Source organism: Natrix helvetica (assembly GCF_964273705.1).
Source record: "Natrix helvetica genome assembly, chromosome: Z".
NCBI lineage: Eukaryota > Metazoa > Chordata > Lepidosauria > Squamata > Natricidae > Natrix > Natrix helvetica.
Genome location: NC_138554.1, coordinates 83,521,037 through 83,539,072, shown reverse-complemented (window position 1 = coordinate 83,539,072; position 18,036 = coordinate 83,521,037). Strand labels below are relative to the sequence as shown.

Genomic DNA, 18,036 nt, shown 5'->3' with positions numbered 1-18,036 from the left:
CGGGGAAGGAGAGGCTGAGTATAGATTTCAATTAGCTGCTTGTTGAAACGGGCTGTGAAAAAAGGGCGCAAATCACCATTTTGAACTGCTGTCAAACTGCTGTCAAAAAATTTCAAAATGGCGGCCGCCATTACTTCTGAGGCTTCTGAAGTGACAGAGAGACCTGAGCAGACACAAGCTACTCAATCAGGCGATGTGGCCCTAGCGCCTCAAGCCTTCCCTCAGCCTTCCACATCTGGAGGCAGGGGTTCTACCTCCACAAAAAATAAGCCTGAAAAAGCTGCAGCTAAATCAAAGAAGCCAAAGAAACCCTCCAGCTCACGATATGAGCAGCAGAAAGAAAAGACACTGGAGCATATCCATAAGAAGGCAGCCAACAAAAAGGCTCCTTCTCCTCAGGCAGCTGATAGGCCACAACAGGCCCAAGGTCTGTTGTCCCTGCTGATGTCTCCTGGTGACAGGCTTCATAGAGAGGCTCCTATTAACCCCATTTTCCCAATTGATGTCTCAAATATATGGGGGACATCTCAGGAACCTCTGGTTTCTATGCCTGACAGAGGGGTTACGCTGCCACCTACGGTCCAGAGATTGGATTCACTTCCCTCCACCTCTGCTGCACCACACCTGGGCCTGGCACCTCCAATGCTCTTGCCAAATTTTCATGATTTAATTGCCAGTGCCATCTCACAGGGCATCACAGCAGGCATACAGCAGAGAGAGGCCCTTTCCCAGAGGCAGGCTCCTGCCACAGCCCCTGCCATGGCCCCTCCACAACAGACACCAACCACAGTGGCGCCACCTACTGACCTGGTGGTTTCTGACCAGGAGGATCAAGAGCTAACCTCTGAATCAGAGGAAGGTGAGCTCAAGGAGGCTGAGCTCTCTGAGGATGAAGGAAGGGAGACTGACCAAAAGAGCTCTTCAGGACACTTCCCTCCAGCTCTCTTTTCCCCCTTGCTGTACAAAGCTAAGGCAGCCTCCAAAATTGGGACTCAACAAACAACGGCCACTCAGATCCATTCCTGGTGGAGAATAAAGAGAAGCGGAAGGTTCTCCCCTCAGCTCCTACGAAGGGCTTCAATCGCCAAACGCCTCACCCCACGCGTTTGTCCTTTCAAGGCCCAGACCAGGGTTCATCCTTTTGGAACCAAGATTATGGTTCCTCCTTTCGGGGGGCGGACTATGGGAGCCAGGGATACATGCATCAGGGAGGCTACTCTGCCAGACAGAGGCCCCAGACTGACCGCTTTCAGCGGGGAAAGTCCTCCATGTCAGGGGAAGATTTCACCCTGAACTAATGAGGCTTAGACCGACGGCTTTTCCAAACAGGCATATCTTCAAGAAGCGAAAAATAAAATAAACCCGAAAACATGTTCTAATGAAAACAAACTTTAATACAAAAATAACAAAATAGAAATAAAACAAATCTATCTAATTGTTACATTTTGGCAAGAACGAATGTTGCCCGTCCTCTATGAAGACGAACAAAGATCAAAAGGAAAGAAGTCTCTGGAATGTGTAATGAGCAGGCGCAGTACATCATTGCTGATAAGACCTATGACCTGCACAGTAATTCATCAGTAACTAGTTCAGCTAGCAAACATTTAACGCAGTGACACTCCAGGTGCCCCTTTTGGGGAGGGGGGCATCATTATCACAGAACCTAGCCCCTCTGGGGCCAGTTATCCCATCGGAGGTAGGTTAGCCATGTTTGCTGATATTTGGGGTGCTACCACCTCCTATGCTTGGGTTAGGTCTACTGTTAGGCAAGGGCTTGCCCTTGAGTTTATCTCCAACCCCCCTAGCTCCTTCAGGGCCTATCCAGTTTCCTCTAACCCAGGTTGCAGGTGCCTCATGCTGGAGGCGATCCAACATTTCCTCGACATTCGAGCCATCCAACCGGTACCGGCTGAGGAATGCGGGCTGGGGCTTTATTCTATCCTTTTTGCTATACCAAAGGCCTCGGGGGCTGGAGAGCCATTTTAGACCTTAAAAAATTAAACAAGTTCATTTGTTGTAAGTGTTTTAAGATGCATTCTTTGCATTCCATTTTGGGATCCATCAGGCATGGGGATTTTTTAAGTTCAATTGACCTAATGGAGGCATACCTCCACATTCCTATTTTGCATCAACGTAGACAATTCTTACGTTTTTCCTATTTAGGACAGCATTTCCAATACACTGCCCTCCCCTTTGGACTGTCATCGGCTTTCCGAGTGTTTACGAAAATTCTAGCTGCATTGATCGCTGCACTAAGGGAAGTGGCTATTAGACTTCAGGCTTACTTGGATGATATTCTCATCCAATTGTCATCCCCTAGTCAGGAACATAGAGATCTAGCATCTACAATCCAGGCTCTTCAGGAGCATGGGTTTTCGATCATCCTTCATCCTCCATCCTTCCACCAGGTTGGTGCACTTGGGGGCGTTGATTGACAAACTTGAATGCAGAGAGTACTTGTCTCGCGAGAGGCAGGACAATCTCAGGACTTTGGCAGGTCAGACGGCCAGGACTCATAGATGCTCTTTGGCCTCACTATCAAAATTGCTTGGGACCATGGTGTCGGCCATCATTATTGTTCTGTGGGCACGTTTACATTCACGTCGTCTCCAATGGTTCCTCTTACCTTTTCAGAGGAAGCTCTTGAGCTGTTCCCTGGCCAAGGTACACGTCCCAGCGGAGGTCAAGTGTTCCCTCAGGTGGTGGACATCTCAGGCCATCACAAAAGGTCTACTTTTCAAGGACCAAGAATTTCTGACTGTCACAACAGATGCCAGCCTCTTTGGCTGGGGTGCCACCCTTCAGACACAGGTAGTATAGGGCCAGTGAGACCAGGTGGATCGTGCACACAATATAAACTGGCTAGAGGGCGGTCCATCTGGCTCTCTGCCAATTCCTCCCAGGGGTGGGAGGAAACATGTGCTGATGCTAACGGACAATGTGTCTGTGAAGGCACACATCAACCGACAAGGGGGCACCAAGTCACGATCACTCATGGACGAAGCCATGCGGCTGGGTCTTTGGGCCGAGAAGAACTTGCTCTCCCTCACCGCGCAACATATCTCTGGGGTGGCGAATGTGCAGGCAGATTGGCTCAGCCGCGAGATTCTGGACAATGCCGAGTGGCAACTGCACCCCTCGATCTTTCAGGACATAGTGGACAGATTTGGCATGCCGGTAATAGCCACCCCACACAACAGTCAGCTTCTGAGGTTTTTCACTCAGTACCCAGCACATCGGTCAGAGGGGGTGGATGCCTTGAGATGCAGATGGCCTCCTGGCCTTCTATACACCTTTTCACCTCTGCCTCTCCTACCCAGAGTTATACAGAAAATTCTGGGGGAGAGGGCCAAGGTTGTGTTGATTGCCCCACACTGGCCACGCAGGACTTGGTTCGCCGACCTGTGGACACTTTCGGTGGACAGACCCTGGAGGATCCCTCGGGACAGGATCTCCCTCCGTCAGGGGTCACTGGAACACCCAGACCCTCAGTGGTTCAAGTTGACCGCCTGGCATTTGAGCGGGGCATCCTAAGGGGGGACAATTTCTCCTCCAGGGTCATCAAGACGATTCAGGCCACTAGGCGGCCATCGACAAACAGAATTTACGACACCACCTGGAAAGCTTTCTGTTCCTGGTGCTCTGGTAAAAATTTGGACCCTATCAGGGTCACAATCCCTCAACTACTAGAGTTTCTGCAGGATGGATTAGATAAGGGACTAGCCCCAAATACCATCCGGAAGCAAGTGGCAGCCATATCTTCCGTTTTGACTGTGGGGGTTCTCCTTCCCTGGCTCAGCTGCCTATGGTGCGCAGCTTTCTCAAAGGGGCGTCCAACCTCAAGCCTCCTGCGGTCCATAGGTACCCTTCCTGGGATTTACCCAAGGTACTTGACGCCTTGACTAAGGCTCCCTTTGAAACTCTGAGGGAGGTTTCGCTCAGATTTCTAATGTTGAAAGTATCATTTATGGTGGCCATAACTTCCGCGTGTTAGATTTCAGAGTTGCAGGCTCTTTCATCCAGGAAAGAATTGTGCATTTTTCATACAGACCGGGTGGTCTTACGCCTGGACCCCTCCTTTGTCCCCAAGGTGTGTTCCTGTTTCCACATGACACAGGAGGTTGTTCTACCCAACTTCTGTCCCCATCCTGTCCATCCACTGGAACGCAAGTGGCACACCTTGGACGTAAGGAGGGCTCTCAAAATTTATTTACAATGCACATCTGCAACTCAGAAATTCGACACTCTCTTTGTGTCCTTCCAGCCCACTTCCCTGGGTTACAAGGTCTCTTCCCCTACCATAGGCAGGTGGTTAAAGGCCTGTATTTTTTTGGCATACCAGTCTCAGTCTCTACAAGTACGTTAGGATCACTGCACATTCCACTAGAAGTGCGTCAACATCCACAGCGTGGGCGGCTCAGGCCTCTTTACAAGAAATCTGTAGGGCTGCCACCTGGACTACACCTAATGCCTTCATTAAGAACTATAAGATGGATTCATTTGCGTCTGCAGAGGCGGCCTTCGATCACAGGGTGCTGCATTCGGTGGTTGGGGCTGATGCTTCATTGCCACAGTCTTAGACCCACAGTCTAAGTTACTGCTTTGGTATGTCCCAGCCTGGATGCTGCCTCCACCACTAGAGAGAAAGGGCGTTGGTACTTACCTGAGATGCCGCCTCTTCTCTTAGGGTGGAGGCAGCATCCAGCCCCTCCCTGACTGGGATTTGTTTCTGGGCCATGCCTTACTTGTTACTGTTTTTTTACCTTGCTGTTTACCTGTTGAATAAAAAAAAAGGTTGTCATCTTGGTTATGACACAGTAAGGACGGTCAGAGGAGTTTAATGACATGACAGATGGGTGCAACCGGATGTCCGGAGTACAGGTATATTACAACTATTGACTATGACGCATGGGGTCTTGGTGTTTTCTTCGTCAAAAGCTGGGTCTACCTAGCAACAGGGGCGTAATAATGTTACCAGACTCAGTCCTCAATATGATTGGATGAAGGTTAACCCAGCCTGGATGCTGCCTCCATCCTAGGAGAAGAGGCATCTCAGGTAAGTACCAGCACCCTTTTTAGGAAACAAAAAGAGTAATAGTTTTTTTTTTTTAAGTAGCAATTTTGGACTTCACAACATTAATTGCCATTTCTTATCAAATCCAAAGTTAACATAATAACAGAGTTGGAAGGGACCTTGGAGGTCTTTCTAGTCCAACCTCCTGCTCAAACAGGAAACCCTATACTATTTGAGACAAATGGCTGTCCAATCTCTTCTAAAAAACCTCCAGTGTTGGAATACCCATGATTTCTGGAGGCAACATTCCACTGATTATTTGTTCTGTCAGAAAATTTCTAATTAGTTCTAGGTTAGTTTTCTACTTGATTAGTTCCCATCCATTGCTTCTTGTTCTGCCTCAGGCATTTTGGATAATAGGTTAACCCCTCTTCTTTGTGGCAGCCCCTTAGAGATCGGAACACTGCTATCATATTACTCTTTTTAAAAATTAAACTAGACATCCAATTTCTGCAACTGTCATTTGTATGTTTTTAGTCATCAGTCCCCTAATCATCTTAGTTGTACTTCTCTGCAATCTTTCTAAGTCTCAACAGCCTTTTTATATTGTGGCAACCAAAATTTTATGCAATATTCCAAGTGTGGTCTGGGAAAGCATTATAAAGTGGTATTAATACTTCACATGATCTTTATTCTATCATTCTGTTAATATAGTCTAGGACTGTGTTCGGGTTTTTTGGCAGCTGCTACATACTGCTCATTCATATTTAAGTGATTGTCCACTAGGACTCCAAGATCTCTCTCACAGTTGCTACTACCACCCATGTTTTCCCGAAAATAAGACTTGGTCTTATTTGCTTTTGGGCCCCAAAATAAGCACTAGGGCTTTTTTTTTGGTAGGTGTCTTTTTCCAATTTACGGGAGGCTCACTTTTGCTTGTTCGCAGCGGGGCAGGAGGCTAAGCAAAGTGCTAGTGCTGCCACAGTGAGGCAGGTGATGGAGGTGCCCAACGCACTCCACAACAGCTTACTTCAGGACCCCCACAGCCAGGCCATCCATGCCCGACACCTGCCTCATGTAAGTCAGTGCAGAGCAGGCTTTTAAGTAGCGCTTATTTTGGGAGTAGAGCTTATATTAGGTGCATACGTAAAACATGGTATGTGTCAGCTTTGGAAGCCATATTAACACTGGATGTTTCCAGGCTGCCACATTCTTGTGCCTGGGAAAGCAGGAGGGGGGATTTAGTAGAGGGGGTGTTGTTAGATAAAATAGCATTCTTCTTTTCGGTCAAGGTCAGGGTATTCCTGCATCTGGAGAAGGAGTGGTTGGAGTGATGTCTCGAGTTAAGACCGATTGGGATTGGACCATGTGATGAACTGATGGATACATGGGATGGATTTGGACTTTTGACTTACTGAGGGAAAATCTGGAACTCTGAGATTCGAGTTTTCCCAGATGTGCCTGTATACTTACTCTAATAAATGGGAGCTTTGAGAAAATGACTGTCTCAAAGTTTCATTGGAATTGGGGATTTCAGGAACCCTGACATTATGGCTTATTTTCTGGATAGGTCTTATTTTGGGGGGAAAAGATATTGAGACAGATACCACCTGTGCATTTGGTTTTTCTTGGCTAAATGTAGAACTTTCTGTAGAGATATACTTATTTTTTTATATAAAGGGCAACTCCATCTCCTATTTTATTAGGTCTGTTTCTTTCGTGCATTTTAAGACCCTCTAGTTATATATTCCATTCATGGGTTTCATCCCAAATTTCTGTAATGGCAACAATATCATATCTGCCTTCATGTACTTAGATTTCTAGTTCATCCTATTTATTTTTCATACTTTATGCATCAGGGTATAGGCATTTGAGTCCTTTTTGACTGACCCTGTGTTTGTTTCCTACATTACCTGTTTTGTGTCTGAGTTCCCTTGAGCCTTGCTATCTATTTGATTAGTGCACATGGTATTGTACATACTTGTTTTTTTTTAACATCAATCTTAATATTCTTAATTGCACAAACATCTATGTTAGAAACACTTTGAACTCTATCGGTTCTGGTTTGGTGGGGACAGAAATGTTATGTATCAATTAACTCTCTGTCCCCATTATTCAGTTTAAATGATTCTCCAGAAAACTCCTGAATTTAGTACTAAATAACTCAGTCCCTTTCTGTGATGGATGTAAACCATCCCTTTGGTAAACTTTTCATCAGGTAAACTGCAAACATCATGATTAACATAACCAAAACTTTATGTTTTACACCATTCACATTCACAGTCACATACTGAATTCCGCTATACACCACCCTTTTCCTTTTTGCTTATATAAAGATAAAATCTCTGAAAAAGTAAGATTACAGCCTATCCTGCTAAGTTCCTGCCCCAAGCTCTGGAAATCACAGAAAGTACACTATATTGCCAAAAGTATTCGCTCACCCATCACATAATCAGAAGCAGTTGTGAGCGAATACTTTTGGCAATATAGTATATATCTTTTTTGTACAGATCATTAGTTCCAAGATGCACAACAACAACAACATCACTGTCCTTATGAGCATTCTTGATGATCTTAACAATGCACCTCTTTTCTTTGTTGGCAATAGCACCAGGCAGACATGTCACCTGTTTCAAAACCTCCACATCCTTTCCTAAATTGATACCTCTTGTAATTGAATCACCAAATAGCAGGTGGCTTTTCTTTTTAACTACTTTGCTCACCTGATTTGCAATACTTGATTCACAACTTTCCTTATCCAAAACAATTTCTTCGTCACAAATCACAATCCCCTGGTTAGTTGAGTCATCTCTGTCATTGTAAACAGCTAAGCCAGCCACCTTAGTATGCTTATTAAATTCAGCAAGGGCACTGTATCTATTATGCAGGGACAAACCAAATACTTTGTGCTTATGGCCCACAGTTCTCACTCTGCTAAATCCAACAGTTGTCCATACTACACTTCTCCTGCAGTAGTAAGAGGGGGGTTGATAGCAGGGCAGTTCAAAAGAACACACTGGCTAAGTTGGCCATCTAATTTCAGCCAGAAGAGTCCAATAAAGACTCCAGATAAGCAATAAGTCCATGTAAATTGCTTACAAATAAGACAGTATTCAAATTTGAAAAGAGGACCATGAAAGACAGCTGCAAAACAAGTGTAAACTAAGCTAGATATTCTAAAATAAAATTGTAATCACACAAGCACTTACCGAGGATGAATTACTGCTGTTTTCTGGTCAGAAGGTCAGTTGCCCTCACAATGAATAATTTCACAGTGTCAGTGCAAATAGATATTCCCTTACAGCCTTCCTGTTTTAGATTTATAGTTGTATGATTTGTGTGCCATTAGTCATGTGGACTGTTACCTTACTCCACTGGACCCAGTCTCAGTCCTGTTGAAATTGCTGTGAGCTGGGTAATATTCCTAAAACTGTACTATATATGAAACAGTAAGCTAACTATGATTAATCCTTCATTCACCTTGTATCTGCATAATAAAAAATAATAGTTTTTCCTTTTCCACTATATTCTTCATAAATTAGCATTTCAATAAAAATAATTTCTTAATTATATTGACAATTACCAAATTGAATCATTTGTTAATGAGTCTATTTTTCTTCCTTTTTCATCCAAATAAATGTCCACTTTAAGGTTTTCCTCTGTATCATGTGCTGAAGCAAAATTTGACACACTTCTGCATGGAATCCCCAGACAGCGCATAACTGAGACAAAAAGAAAGTTGTTAGCTCTCACTTCATTAGCTGCTTTATTGTCTTTATTAACAACCACTGCTTATTATAATGCAGGATTTTAAATTGTGTATGAATACTATTTTTAAAGGCATGGTTCATTGTACAAAAGAAGACATATTAATATTAAAAGTATGGAACCTAACTATAGTAAAATAGCTACAGTGCTGAATGGACCTTGATGGTACTTTTCAAGATTTTTATATGTCAGAAGAATCTGCTAGACTAGACCATATTTAACTCTGTCCCCTAATGGAAGTTAAACCTGGAAAATACTCAACTGCTTTTCAAAGTAAGTACAGTTATATCCAACACTATGGTTTCTCTCTAGAGTTAACTTTCTCCCTTGATTTCATTTTCTGCAAACTCTGATTTAGATACCATTGGAAATAATAAGATAGTCTCTCTCTGAGGTGGGATCAAACACACTTCTGTCCTGCCCAAAGTTTATTCTTAATCTTATTCTGAAAACTATTTCAACTTGACTAAAATGTATGTGACCTCAACAGCAATCTTATGATCATTTTAAGAAAATGACAAATGATTCCAGACCTGGGGTTCTGGAAGACGTGCCTCACTATCTGCTTTATTATGGTTTTTTTTTTTAAAGTATTTGATCTAGAATTTCAAATTGTCTCTTGAGGTGGAAATAATTGGGCTAACACTCAGAAAATTTTCTTTCCTCATAATAAATAGTAATTTCACTACTGGTGGCAGGTTATATTCTGTTAAATCCAAAAGCAAATATTCTATGATTTATAGCAGATTAACAAATAAGCCATGATGATAGGTATTGCAGTTTCAGCAGGTTATAATGGTTTCACCGATCTCATCTGTGCTTGCAGGCTAAGAAGGGTTAGATATGGGTCACTTCTTAGATGGGAAACTATCAGAGAATGGCAAAGCTAAGAAAATTTTCAAAATATTGCAGAAGACAATGCAAGCTTACATCTGTACTGTTTCCAAGAAAATTGCATGTTCTAAGGAGTTTTACTGAAGGGTGTGTTTTATTTTTACAGATATTATGAATGCTTTCTTTTATGAAATCATTTGCTCTTTCCTAATTTATTATCACCGCCCCAAGTCCTTTTCGGGAGAGGGGGCGGTCTAGAAATTCGAAGAAAATAAATAAATAAATAAATTATATATTTAAAATGTTACAGTTGAAATCTATATGGAAATAATACAGTTTCACTGTCTGACTGATTAAGGATGAGAGAATCTGCTGGATCAGACCAGAGAATCAATCTGGTCCACCTTCTTAATTCTAAGAATGTGTTTTAAGAACCTACAATCAGATCATGAAGGCAGAATCCTGAATCCTGTTATCTTTCCTAGAATGTAGATCACTAAACTAGTTTATGAAAGTTTTGTTTATTTTCATACATAAAAAGTAATTAATAAATGCTTTCATAAAAACATGCAGGAAAAGCTTCTGCTTGGAGAAGTACATCCTACCTGTGGTAATCACTCCAGAGAAAACCCAACATTGACCATAAAGGACACTTTTTTGTGTTCTGTAATATTGTTGCAAAATTGGGACACTTCCTGTCCAAGCCAAAGGAGCTGTACCAGCAGTATAATGCCCAGTCCAGTTTGCATGCAGAATTCCACGATCATCTTCAGAATTAACCTAAGAAAGTGTTGATGAGAATAAAGCCTCCCATTCCTGTTTCTGTTTAGAACATTATGAAATAATATCCTTCTTAAGGCCAGAATGCATGCTGCATTTTCAACCCTAATAATACAAAACATTCTTCATATAAATAAATAGAGGATGTGCTGGTGTATTTTTGAAATTTAAAGGCAAAAAGTTCAAAGCTTGTGTTTCTAGTCATTTTTAGAATGATTAGATCTATGACTTTCATCCTTCCCCTATCATATATAATACTGAAATGATGTCAACCTGTGCCCTAGCATGTCTTCACATTTCAGAAAAAAAGCTTTTAATATAAGCATTTCTACATACACTTTCCCCTCCATTTGAAGCCCTTTTGCTTAGATTAACATAGTACATTTCAGAACAGGGTCTTACTGATCGCAAACAATTGGCTGCATAAAGAACTAGAAGACCATTATGCTGTAGTCATGTTGCATGTACATAACATACAGCAGTTTGTGTGGTAAGTGGATAAGTGAAAGAATGCATGGCGAGAGGAAAAACACAAGTTAGAGTATAGGATTGGAAGAAAATATTCTTCAGGCTGTTGCTTATATGAAATAAAAATACAACCATTATTTGTATTATTTGAATAGCCTAGTGACAGGAAATCCAGAGTTAATTAAGTTCATTCAGAACAAGGAGTCTTAATATGTTCTACTCCGTTATAGAGAAGGAACAAGGGCAGATCTGAACTTCCAGCTTTCTCCAGTCCAACATAACCCGTTCACTATTTCTAGAGGACAGGAATACATGATATCACTTTCAATCCTCTTTCAGGAGGCAGGTAATATAAATTCCGCCAGTGCTCTCTGGCCATATGTTAAAAGGAGTATTTTATGCATGGTGGAGGCTCAAGTTAGAATGTCTAGTTTTCATGCTGTATTTACTTCTTTGTAAGCAACCCTATACATTCCTATTGACTACTAAAGTGGATGCTTGCTTTGTTTGGGTTACTATTTGCTATCCTCCACTATCACTTTATTAATAAGTTTTTAAAGAAACTTAGCAATAAAGGTTAAAAAAACTGGCCTTTTCTGATGGAACCATGCAGTGTGGATCTGTCTCCTTTTCCTCCTCCTATTTGAACTAGGTGAGATTCATGAAAATTCTGCCAAGGGAAATTCTTTCCCCTTCAAGCTCAGCTAATAGAAAAAAATGTAAAATTATACTGTTCTCTTATATTTTCCCACTTCAAGTGAACACATCACCAATTTTTGGTAATTGTGAGCACCAGAGACTATAAAACTGGTATGCTGAGAGTTACATGCAGATACTTTGGACTTCGATTCTCTGCCCCAGCTAATAGGGCCATAGGGAAGTGAATTCAAGAGTTGTAGGCTAAAATATCAGTCAGGCACCAGATTTACAGTTCTAGGCTAAAGTTCAGATTGATGGGAAGATTAGTTTTACTGATTTCTGTTTTGTGATTTACAATATAAAGATTAGAATAAAGAATTTTTAATGACATACCAAAGCTGACATGACCCTGGAGATGATCACCGGATCCTTTTTAGCACTCGCCTTGAGCTGACTCTTGTCCAGAAGATAGATACAGCAATCCAAAATATCATCTTCAAACTGTTTTGTAGTACAAGGCAAAATATGATTATTTAAGTTTTTCACTGCTGGAAAAATAATCCTTTTTTAAACATAATTATTTTCATTTGTCAAAAAGAATAAAAAAACAAAACAGAAAAACAAACATCTAACACTAACAATGAAAAAAAGGCAAAAATGATTATTTAATGTTCTTCAATGCTGGAAAAATAGTTTCTTAATTCAATCAACAGCAACTTCATAAGTTTTAAATGTGAAATCTACTCTGTTACCACCAGTAAAAAATAGTTTGATATAACAACAACTGCTGCTGCTGCTGCTGCTGCTGCTGCTGCTGCTCCTGCTCCTGCTCCTGCTCCTGCTCCTGCTCCTGCTACTACTACTACTACTACTATACAAATAAGTATACAAATATATAGTGATTGAAAACAAAGAAATAATTATCTGTTATTACAAAGTAAACCCAACAAGAAGAGGATATTTGAAAAGAATGCACCAGTTCTGGAAAGAACAACACCCAGAATCAGAAATAACAGAACAGAGGCTAGTGGATCAACATCGATTTATAATACAAAATAAAGTATTCACAGAAGCAGAATTGGAAGAACTGCAAAGATTCAACCAGGGCAAAGAAATCAAAGCCTTGCCCAAAGTAATTCAGAATGTAGAGGCAAACCAGGGAAAGTTGGTAGTAGAAAAATCCAACAGAGATATACAATTGTTTTCATTTAGAAACCAAGGGTCCACTCCTCTGCCATAGGAAGAACAAAATCCTGTAACAAAATAAGTAAAAGAACTGAAACAAAGAATAGCTGAGCATCTAAAACAGCACAAAAACATCAGAATAAGGCTGCCTGCATTGAAGCTTGTTCCAAAGAAACAGCTAGCATAAGCATTAAAAGATGCAAATACTGCAATATCAAACATAAGCACCAAGTCACTGCACAAAATTAACCAACTAATGTACAGCACAGCTGCAGTTATAACTGAATACCTAGGATGCAAAATCAACAGGCAAGGAAAAAATTAAACAGTGCACCACAAAAATGGAAGATTAGATTGGAAAATAAGATTAGCAAATTGAGATCAGATGCAAGCAAGCTAGATCATATGAAAGTAAAGAAGCTGAAGAACAAGAAAACCAAAAAATACCTAATCAAGATTCACTTAGAAAGAAGGAAGATCAAGGAAGCACTGGAAATAATAAAGCAGCAAATAACAGCAATATACAAGAAGATTAGCAGATACGAAGCTCGAATTTCAAATTATAGGCAGAACCTCCAATTTCAATCCAATCAGAAACGTTTCTAACAATCCTTCAATGGAGAAACTGCAATGAATCAGTCACTACCTGACAAGGAAGAAACAGTGCAGTTCTGGCCGCAGATATGGGATAAAATCCAAAGAAATATAAAAAGGATGCAACTTGGTTAAAAAAGGTGGATAAGAATAAAAAAGAAGTTGAAATGAAAGAACTAGTAATAACAGCAAAAATGGTAGAGAAAAGAGAAAAGAAGATCAAGAATTGGTCATCACCAGGTGAAGATGAACTGCATGGTTTTTGGTTGAAACATCTAACTGGTTTATTCCCACTCATTGGCAAGCAGTTTAACAACATACAACAAGGGGTTAAATTGAAGAGTGGCTAACATCTGCAAAACCTACCTGATAATGAAAGATCCAGCAAAAGGGGCAGCACCAGGCAACTACAGGCCAATTACCTGCTTACCAATAACTTTCAAATTGTTAACTGGTGTGGTAGCTGATGCAGTCCAAGAGCATCTAGTTGAAAACAATCTCTTTTCACCTGAGCAGAAAGGAAACCTCCCCAATAGCAGAGGAACAAAAGATCAACTCCTAATTGACAAAATGATTTTGGAAAACTGCAAGAGAAGGAAGATCAACCTGAATGTAGCATGGATTGACTACGAAAAGGTATTTGACTCTCTGCCACATGACTGGATAATCAAGTGCCTAGAAATAACAGGAGTCAGTAGAAACATCAGAAGGCTTGTGCAAAGATCGATGGCACAATGAAAGACACAATTGCAGTTGAATGATGAGAGACTTGGTGAAGTTAATATCAAGGAGGAATATTTCAAGGAGATTCACTATCACCACTACTATTTATTATTGTTTCCTCTTTCAGAATTACTGAATAATTCAGGACATGGTTATCAAACATCAAAAATATCTGCCAGACTATCCCACCTTCTTTACATAGATGATCTGAAGCTGTATGGAAAAACATCATCTGAAATAGAATCACTGCTCAACACTGTTCATATATATAGTCAAGATATTGCAATGGAGTTTGGATTGGACAAATGTGCCACACTCACTATCAAATAAGGAAAAATAGTGAAAACTGAAGGAATTAAGATGCCCATGAAATAACATTAAGAGTCTGGATGAAGATGATTACTACAAATACCTGGGTATAGTACAAGCTGACAACATCAAGCACACTGAGGTCAAGAAAAACATTAGAGGTGAATACATCAAGAGAGTAAAAAAGATCTAGTCCAAACTCAATGGAGGAAATACCATCAAGTCAATCAACACCTGGGCAATACCAGTCATTAGATACACAGCTGGAATAGTGAACTGGACTCAAACAGAATTAAAAGCAATGGATAGGAAAACCAGAAAAATAATGGCAATGAATCATGCCCTTCATCCTCGCAACAACATTGACGGTCTCTACCTACCAAGGCAAATAGGTGGGCGTGGAATGTTGCAAGAACATCAGATAGTTAAAGAAGAAAAAAGGACTTTGGAAGAAAAGCTGAAGGACAATGAAGAAGATGCACTGAAGTTAGTATGCAAGGAAGGCTTGCTGACTACTGGAGAGACCAAACTGGCCTACAAGAAAGACCAAATGAAGAACAGAATGGAGGCATGGCACTACATGACCAGTACATTAAAAAAAATAGCAGGGAAAGTAGATAATAACAAGACCTGGCAATGGCTAAGAGCAGGAAAGTTAAAGAAAGAGACTTGGTCTGGCAGCACAAGACCAAGCCTTAAGGACAAATGTACCATATTTTTCAGAGTATAAAACGCCCTGAAGTATAAGACGCACCAAGCTTTTGGGGAGGAAAACAAGGGAAACAAATCTGCCTCTGCCTCCCAGCAATTTACCTTCTTGCAGCAAACAGCAAACAGTATAGACGATATACACTGTTTGTGGTGTTACGACTATACTTGTACAGATGCTGTTTCAATTGATGTGGCTTTCTGGAAGTATACGTTAGTCTCTGCTATTTAAAAGAAGATACAATAGCATTGGGCCTCTTCAGATCAAGCATTTATTTTAAAAAGATTCTTCATTTTTTTGTCTAGAACAACAATAAAGCAGCCTTTAAAAAATAAGTCTAATAATTTAAACATTCTATAGCCATTTATAGTTATTGACTTACCTCTTTGCAGCAAATAGATTATTTCAGTTAACCTGATTAGAAAGAAAAAAATCTGCATTTTCCTCCCAGCAATTTGCCTCCTTGCAGCAAACAGCAAACAACCTGTTTCACTTTCAATTTCAGTCTCAGCATAGGCCTCCCGATGATCAGCTGTTTCAGACTGCAGGGATTGCCATAGCCTATTGATGCCTCCGCAAGCCCCATTTTCCCTTTTGCAGCAAGGAGATAAATTGCTGGGAGGCAGAGGTCAAAGGGTGGGGGCCAGTGGGTGAGCGGGGCTACATTCAGAGTATAAGATGCACCCAAATTTTCACCCTCTTTGGGGGTGCAAAGGTGCATCTTATACTAAAAAAATATGGTATACAAAGCCAGAATTGAGAAGATAGCAACAGACAATAAGTGCTACCTATGCAACGAAGCTGAAGAAACAGTGGACCACCTGGTAAGCTGCTGCAAGAAGATTGCACAAACTGACTACAAGCAGTTGCATGACAAAGTAGCAACAATGGTGCATTGGAAGATCTGTAAGAAATATAATTTGTCTGCAAGCAAGAACTGGTTGGACCATAAAATAGAGAAAGTCATAGAAAATGAAGACGTTAAAATGCTCTGGGACTTCAGAATCCAGACAGACAGGCACCTGCCACATAACACCCTGGACTTAACAGTTGTCGATAAGAAAGACAAAAAAGCCTGGTTAGTGGATGTGGTAGTGCCTGGAGACAGCAGAATAGAAGAGAAAGAACTGGAGAAGATAACAAAATACAAAGACCTACAAATAGAAATAGAACGACTATGTCAAAGGCAAGCAAGGGTAGTACCAATAGTAATAGGTACCTTGGGTGCAGTCCCAAATCAAGTGGCACACCACTTGAACACCATAGGCCTGGGATGGCAAACCTATGGCACATGTGCCACAGGTGGCACGTGGAGCTATTTGTCAGGGCACGTGAGGCGTTGCCATTAGCTGGCCAGCACGCATATGCGTGCTGGCTAGCTGAGTTCAGCATTTTTAAAAGCCATTTTTCGCCCCCTCCCCAGGCTCCAGAGGTTTTATAGGAGCCTGGGGAGGGCAAAAAAGAGCCTCCCCTGCCCACCCCGGCGGTCCTCCGGAGGCTTCAGGAGCTTCCCTGAAGCGAAAAAAACTGGCCGTATGGGCAAACCGGAAGTTCAGGAATGGACTGGGGGGGTCATGCATTGCATTATGGGTGCAGCACACCCGTGCACGACCCCCCTGCACTCCCCCCTTATGGCACGCGAGCCAAAAAAGGTTTGCCATCGCTGCCATAGGCATTGACAAATTTGCCATCAATCAATTGCAGAAGGTGGCTTTACTTGGAACTGCTTCCATCCTGCAACAATATCTGTAACACCATCAAATATCCAGATTTGCCTATCCCAGATACTTTATAAATGCCAAACCCAAACTGAACACCTGGCTGACTGTGCATGATTAACAACAACAACAACAACAACAACAACAACAACAACAACGACGATGATGATAATGTGAGTTGACAGAGTTTCATGTTTAATGAATAAAGTATATAATAATAATAATAATAATAATAATAATAATAATAATAATAATAATAATAATATTTCCCAATGAATAGTACTTAATGATAAAAATATCTATCACTTTAAAAATCATTTCATGCAGACATATTCACAGTATGTTGAAAAGAGTCTTTCTTAATGTATTAAGCATCTCTTATAGAGATAAAGTTTCCTATAAATCATACTTGAGATTTCTTGTAAATCATACTTGAGATTTCCTATAAATCATACTTGACATTTAAAGACGCCATAAATACATACATTTGTAATTTTATTAACATTTTAACAATTGTGTGCAGATCAAGTAGCTTTTGTGGGAAACACCTATGACAACAGAGAAGTGCAATGGCATTTAAGAAATGTTTCACGAGAGTGAGAAAGAAAACAGGTTTTTTTCTCCACTTCCTGTTGCCTACTCCACTTTAAGGTATATTCTTGACCAGAATTTCAACATTCCTTGCTCATGTTTTTCTAGTCACTTAGGTAGATAGAAGGATTTTATACCATGAACTTTCTTCATCAAGTTACTGAAAAAGTGAGAAAATTGAGTGATTTGGGAGAAACCAAAACAGGTGTCAGCCTCTCAAAATAGGAATCAGGTGAGGAAATAGATACCGCAAGGATTTCAGGTATACATATTATACTGTACAGTGGTGGGTTCCGACCGGTCCACATCCATACTCCTGTATCGGTAGCAGAAATCGGGCCTACTTTTGCATACTCATAGAGCCGGAGGCCCTGTACTGGTACAGTCCCTTCCCTAGCCTGGCCCCGCTTACTCCCCCTGTCTGCCTGGTCACTGCTCTTTCTCTCTCTTGCCCTGCCTGTCTGCATCATGCTTGCCCCACTCACCCACTTCCTTTGCTGGAGTGGAGGACTTGGCTGTTGGAAGAAGCCCTGAGTTCATTCGCTTTGACAGCCGCCATGTGTGCAATGGGATGGGAAGAAATCCATGTGTTAGAGGGGGGAGAAGGCCGAGCTTCTGCTAGGGATGGCCTTCTCCCCCCTGTAATGCATGGATTTCTCTCCATCCTATTGCAAACGAAACGGGTGTCAAAGAGAACAAACTCG

At 41.2% G+C, this 18,036-nt stretch overlaps 1 protein-coding gene across 1 annotated transcript in view; it reads right to left on the bottom strand.

The window, feature by feature from the left end:
• The window catches only part of TGM4 (transglutaminase 4), a 93,572-nt gene that overhangs the window by 17,671 nt on the left and 57,865 nt on the right, over nucleotides 1-18,036 (bottom strand). The window contains exons 6-8 of the mRNA XM_081933363.1: nucleotides 11,897-12,004; nucleotides 10,222-10,396; nucleotides 8,598-8,736 (exon numbers count right to left, since the gene is read on the bottom strand). Coding sequence (XP_081789489.1) covers nucleotides 8,598-8,736; nucleotides 10,222-10,396; nucleotides 11,897-12,004 — 422 coding nt within the window. The remainder of the gene's footprint in view (nucleotides 1-8,597; nucleotides 8,737-10,221; nucleotides 10,397-11,896; nucleotides 12,005-18,036) is intronic.